Source organism: Corticium candelabrum, chromosome 6 (genome assembly GCF_963422355.1).
Source record: "Corticium candelabrum chromosome 6, ooCorCand1.1, whole genome shotgun sequence".
In the NCBI taxonomy this organism is placed as follows: domain Eukaryota; kingdom Metazoa; phylum Porifera; class Homoscleromorpha; order Homosclerophorida; family Plakinidae; genus Corticium; species Corticium candelabrum.
The window spans coordinates 5,930,390-5,937,098 of NC_085090.1; the positions used below are offsets into that span (position 1 = coordinate 5,930,390).

Here is a 6,709-nt window from a genome sequence, read left to right on the forward strand (position 1 = left end):
CTATTATTTTAATGGTAATTAAGTTGTACCGGAGACAACTTTTGGGGCCACAATTTTGGCACAGGCTATGAATACGGCCGGCAAGTTATCTGGTGCAAATATTGCATGTATATCGGTCTTGTATATATAGAGGTAAGAGCGAACCTCCGACTGAATTGGATCAGTTCTCGGATGCTCCCTAAGTACGCAGCTGCATGGATTAGATACAATAATACTTTTACTCATCACGCTTTCAAAAACTTGGGGCTAGCGACTGCAAATATATATATATATATATATATATATATATATATATATATATATATATATATATATAGCTCATAGTATACGTGACGCCATTGTGCTGGCTACGCAAAAACTACAACAGATGTAGGAAGATGATAAATAGGGCGACTTAGTGTGCGCTAGAAGTCGTGGTTAGATAACGGCACTAGAGACCATAGAGACGTTCTATAGAGACCTGCTAAAGTCATTAGCCCCTGTGTAAGCATGGTCATAGTTTGACACATTTCTCGCATTGCCATACAAATTCTGCTTTTATACATAAGACAACAGAATGTATCTTCTAATCAATAACGATGTTCATCGCTAAATATTCTTCTCATCAATTGCAGTGTGAGCATAATTTAGTGGGTGAGTGTGGGTATACACACGGACCCAGACAAACCTCGTGCGCAATGCATAACAGTTGCATTAATTTTAACAAGAACACAAGCAGACGGCAACGCTTAGTGAGCAAAGTAAGAATATCATGTCAGTCACTCGTATTGTCATTCAGCCCTTGAATTTCTTGTTTGAACAACTCGGCTAGAAGTAAAATAGAAAGAAGGAGTGATTGTTCACTAGAGAATAAATTTATGACATGTTTTCTCACCTTTCTCTATCTCGTCGTGACCAACTGGAAAAATCGTCTTTCGTATTTCAAGACATTTCTCTACATGCAGACTGGCTTGGGACGCTTCTTTCATAACAAGAAACGACGTAGCAAGGTAAAAGTGACCTGCACACATACAATCAGATCGACAAAGAAAACGAAAGACGAAAAGAGATCAACGCACAATCGGCGGTGTGATGACTAGTAGGTAGTGTGTCTTGAAAAAATGATAAGGAAGATTGCAAATGGGTTAGAGACGCTTCAAGTCTTGAGGCCTTCATTTCATACAAACCTAACCTCATCGTACCTACACACATTCACATTTACAACCAGCTGATGTGACGAGGATTGATAATCAATTAACTTACAAATTGCAATATTAAAAGAATTTGGAGAATGACTCTCTTTTTGCATTTCTATTGCTTCCAAACACAACTTTATAGCTTCTTCATAACATCCTTTCTCGTCATAGTCAAGAGACAATAAATATAAATCTAATTGTTAATTGAATCGATCTGTAGCAATCCAATTTCACGTTGAAAGGAAAGTGTAAACTAACTATTCGCGACGTTTTCGACTCGTTGAAGTGATTGATCTTGTTGTTGCAGCAATTGTCCAGCTTTCTCATGCCACGAGATGGCTTCATCGTAGTTTCCTCGTGATCGACAACAATTTCCAAAATGGTTCATATCTGTAACATGGTAAGTTGCAAGCCGCTGCGATTAATAAAATTCTAACACAACGTTTACAACAAACTTTCGTTAGATATCACAATTATTGTAAATAGATTTATTGGGATGCTATAATTAGTGAGCGATATAGTGTGTGCCTGAACATATATAGTCTGTCAGTGGAATTTCTTTATCTCTTTATCTCTTAACAATATTTATAGTAGGGGCGACATAGCCTGGGAGCTAGGGGACTCTCGACTTTGAGCACAAGCTATATTTTGTAAGCACACCAGAGCCGTGCATACGTACTCTGAAGCAGACAATAGACTCGTAGTTCCTAGACTGGGATACCCCGCCCGCGACCTAGCCTGTACGGGCACGCACACACACACGCATGCACGCAGACACACACACACACACACACACACACACACACACACACACACACACACACACACACACGCACGCAGACGCACAAGCACATACAGACACACACGCTCGCGCACACACAAACGCACGCACACACGCAAGCACGCACACACACACACACACGTACGAAAACACACACGTACGAAAACACACACGTACGAAAACACACACACACACACACACACACACACACACACACACACACACACACACACACACACACACACGCACCCACCCGCGCGCAAACACACACACACACACACACACACACACACACACATACACATATATACACACACATATATACACACACACGCACAAACGCACCCACGCACAAACGCACACACACGCACACACATACACACTTACAACCGCACACACACAAACTCACACACAAACACACACACACACACACACACACACACACACACACACATATGCACCCACCCGCGCGCTCGCGCACGCACACACACACGCACACACACACACGCACACGTCGGTACGCACGAACGCACGCACACAGAAACACACTTACAACCGAACACACACACAAACTCACACACAAACACACACACGCCCAAAAACACACACACACACACACACACACACACACACACACACACACAATTATCTGTGCTATCGTCCGATGCAAATGTTTGTCCCTTCGTTGTCTCCTTTGTATATTTAGCTCTCCTGGTTCGTTTCATACTTCCTGTTATACTGGCGTTTGCAGGCGTTTAATCCATATTAGTTACCGGCACGTGGCCCCTATCCTATGAGCGCCCTCGTAGACGGTGCAAAAATATCTGAATTCGGCCAAGTGCCTGCATTGTTTAGTTATTGCACACATACCGTAGTTATTGCACACATACTTTAGTTATTGCACACATACGATATTTATTGCCCATTCTCACAATTACATATATGGTAATTAATTAATTAATTAATGCATGGTAGGGAGACGATATTCAGTTTATTGACCGAGGTCTTGAGGGGCTTTCCGGGATAATTAGCCGAAGCGAAGCCGAGGCTAATTATCGATGAGAAAGCCCCGAAAAGACGGAGGTCAATAAACTGGATATCGTCGACCCTACCATGCATTAACGTATTTGTTGCATGTTTAACATCTTACTGGAATTAGAGTTCATAGACTATTCAAGTTGAATTAGAGTGGTTGTGTATTGCAATGACAGCTAAACTTTTATGTCAAACAACCACATTTTGACAGCTGTGAAGTGTTGTTGACGTGCACGTCAGCCCCATAAGGGCACGTGCTCAAAAGTATTAGTACAGTACATTATCCACGTGTTCTGCCAGCATGATGTCGGATCAGAAAGAGGACCGTAATAATGACCAGGACGACAACAGATAGGACGCATTAGTTTCAAAAAGCATGCCAATAGCATTAGCAAGCTTGACAGCAGATTTGCTGAGAAGACAGTACAGCAAGGGTACAATTTGTAAGAACACACTGCCTGAAACAGTTGGGTGATGCAAACATTTGAAGCATGGAGAAGTAATCAAAACAAGGATGCTCCACAAGAAGAGCAGCTACCGACAGACAAACTTTGTCTCAACTAAGGATTCACAACTAGATGCAGCCAAACCACAAACGGATTAATTGTCAAAAGTCTGTTACATTTACGTTGAGCACGGATCCAAAAATTATAGTGGTGGACTAAGTGATTTAAGGCATCCAAACCAATAAGTCACAAGGTAAATTATAGTCAAGCTCCAACGTGACTCTGTAAGTTAATAGCATTTTGTGGTTTGTGGTTTATCAGATACGCTAATGAAGAAGCTGGTGACCGTTGCCATGTAAATATTTTGGATCTCTATACCTAAGTTGCCAGCAGGATTTTCTCGAGAAGGCTTTTATTATAAACCTTTGTTATCTACCCCTTTATTCTGGTCTTTGGTATTCAAAGCAAGGAATCGGTCATAACACGTTGGCTAAAATGACGAAAGTGATGACAGCTGAAGCTGGTCCTTCAGTTCGAACCAACCACGCTCTTCAAGCTACTAGTGCGACAAGGCTGTTTCAAGCGGGAGTTCCTAAACATGTCATTCAAGGCAGAACCTGCCACAAAACCCCTCAAGCACTGAGACAATACCAAGAGCCATCTGAATTGCAGCAAATGGCAGCGTGCAAAGTTTTGGATAATGGCCATGCACACACAAAAAAGTCAAGGAGTCGGGAGAGATACGAAGTAGTCTAGGTTGAACAGCCGTCTGAAATGGAAAGAGAAATCCATTTGTCATTTCTGACTGCGTCTTTACAAACTGTAGTACTGTGAACATTATTATTGGTAAAGAATAAGCTCGTAATCTAAAATAGATATGCTCATGGATTGATTGCTAGTTGATTTTCGTTTTTGCTATTTTTTCGTTTTAAGTTAGTTGTGTTTTATGACAGTAAGCAGTATACAGATATTGACCGGTCAATGAACGTTTATTAACCGGAAAATATGCAAGATGCGGTTGGGTTGCTATGGTACGAGTGTAAATATAAGGAGAGAAAAATCCTAGCAACGGCGGAATAGACACCCAAACATGCAACAAATAATTATAGCATGCTTGCCATGGGACTGTCCCTGATAATGAAACCTTACACTAAATCTTAAACCAGGAATGCTAACTATATGGTCAGCTACTCGAACGCTCATTGCCACCTGCCGGTAACTAAGTCGGTTATCACTCTTGTTCCAGAGCAATATCATATTTATTGCCCGAGCACCGTTTATTGCACTTGCCGTAGGCGAGTGCGATAAACGGTGAGAGGGCAAGAAATATGATATTGCTTTGAAACGCTGGCGATAACATTTACTTATTGTCCTTGCCGACAGTCTATTGATGGTTTTACTAAAAATGATTTAAATATAGAAATTTGGCGTGAAAGCTAACTTTCTTTGCAAGCAACAAATTATGAGATAGAATAGAATTGTCGTACTAAAGTTGAAAACCAATTGTAATTACTACCGACCATCTGATGTACTTATCCTGTCAATGCATTTAGGATGTTGCAAAGCAAGTGACATGCAGTGTGGATATAACATGAAACGATATGTAATACTAACTTGTTGCAAAGAGGTCGTCTCGTCTAGGTGAAGAAGGTAGTTGTTGCAGCAATTGGTGAGATTTCTTAAACCACACCATGGCTTCGTTGGAGTCTCCTTGCCATAAACAACAACGACCGACATCGTTCATATCTGTAACACATCACGTTGTAATAAGCTGACATTGATAAGAATTCTAACAAATACGACATACTTCCGTAATTATTACAGGGATTGTAAGTTATTAGTAAATTGGTTTGTTTCAAGCTTTGTGCATGTCTCTTTAAAACTCAATTGTATGCAATAGAATACTGTAACGGTTATTCATTTTGTCGCAATGTTTCAGTAAAATATTTTTCGTCAGTTGGATAGACAGACACATTCTATCAAGCTGGAAACATAACGAGACAGCTGCACGTCAAACCAATAGATTTAGCTTCCAAAACGATCACGCGATGTTGGGTGAGTGAACGCTGTCTACAGATCATTACGATAGAAAGAAAGTCTAGACTACTGTACTCACACACGGCCAATTGAGGATGTGATGACGGTAATGATACGTTTGCAATATCTAACGCTTCTCTTGCCAATTTACAAGCTTCGTCGTTTCTGTCAAGTAAATCGTACGTATAGGAAAGGTAAGATATAGCTAGGCAAACATGATAATATTAATAAATATGTATTTATATCTTTTATGATTCACGATTTCTTACCAACTGCTAAGGAGGGATGAGCAGATGAGTAGCATGATCGGCTGACGGCGACTCCCTCTTCCGTTACACTCAAACTTTTCTCAAGTTTCCCGCTCTTTCTGTAGCAGTAACCAAGATTGATGAGAACTAAAATAGAAAACCTTAACTTATAATTTCCATTTTTCAAATATCCCAACATGTACAATTAGGAATACGACATCGCTGCATCTTTCCATGTACGTACTCGCAGACATTCCCACTAGATTCCCGTCATCGCATCGCCTCTTCAACTCGAGCGACTCTTCGTGTGACTTTATCGCCTCGTCGTACTTCCCCACTCCTTGATATACGACAGCAAGGTTATTTAGAGCTAAAAACACAATTATAGCGTTTAATTCTGTATAAAGTAATATAATCTAGATTCCTCCATTATAAGCCAGACTATTAAATAATTATCGTGTTTGCCTTCTTTTTACCTCTTGTTGTTTTCATCATTTCTAATATTTTAATTTCCAACATCTCATCTTCTGTGATAAAATTTCGTTATCAAACTTTAGTCTTACTTAATTTTTGCTTGGTCCATTACAGATAAATAAATATCAATATTTTCCTTCTACTCATGTCCTCAATTAGAAATTCCGAACACTACACAACGGAAGTTATTAAGTACGTTCTCAGTTGCTCGAGTAAAGCCTGGTTCACAATACAACTGGCGTCGCGTAGACGCGACGTAATGTGTATTGTGAACTAGGCCAAAGTGAGGGAAGGCCATATTGTACGTACAGAAGTCTATATATGTTTTCTGTCGCATAACCAGTTACACTATTGTTTTCATCTGCCATAAATGATGCATCATTATTAAATTGGATTATTTCAAGTCGGTCATTTAGTAATGATTGAATTCGTAAAGTACTTTTACTGATGTAATAAAAGTTTATCAATCTCTTACACTTTACTGTTTTGGGAAAAATTTGTAAAAAGATACAG

The 6,709-nt window shown here is 40.0% G+C and overlaps 1 protein-coding gene and 1 long non-coding RNA gene across 2 annotated transcripts; both read right to left on the reverse strand.

Moving 5' to 3' along the window:
- Positions 1-546: 546 nt before the first annotated feature.
- Positions 547-5,144, reverse strand: LOC134181652 (uncharacterized). The gene is made up of 6 exons (XM_062648917.1): positions 5,052-5,144; positions 1,434-1,565; positions 1,243-1,368; positions 1,059-1,181; positions 875-1,000; positions 547-807 (listed from the first exon to the last, which is right to left on the reverse strand). Exons 1-6 carry the CDS (start codon positions 5,128-5,130, stop codon positions 755-757), a joined length of 639 nt encoding a protein of 212 aa, XP_062504901.1. The 5' UTR covers positions 5,131-5,144; the 3' UTR covers positions 547-754.
- A 450-nt stretch (positions 5,145-5,594) lies between these two features.
- Positions 5,595-6,051, reverse strand: LOC134180672 (uncharacterized). The gene is made up of 3 exons (XR_009970028.1): positions 5,967-6,051; positions 5,744-5,869; positions 5,595-5,679 (listed from the first exon to the last, which is right to left on the reverse strand). It is a non-coding gene; the product is annotated as an uncharacterized LOC134180672 (long non-coding RNA).
- Positions 6,052-6,709: the final 658 nt, after the last annotated feature.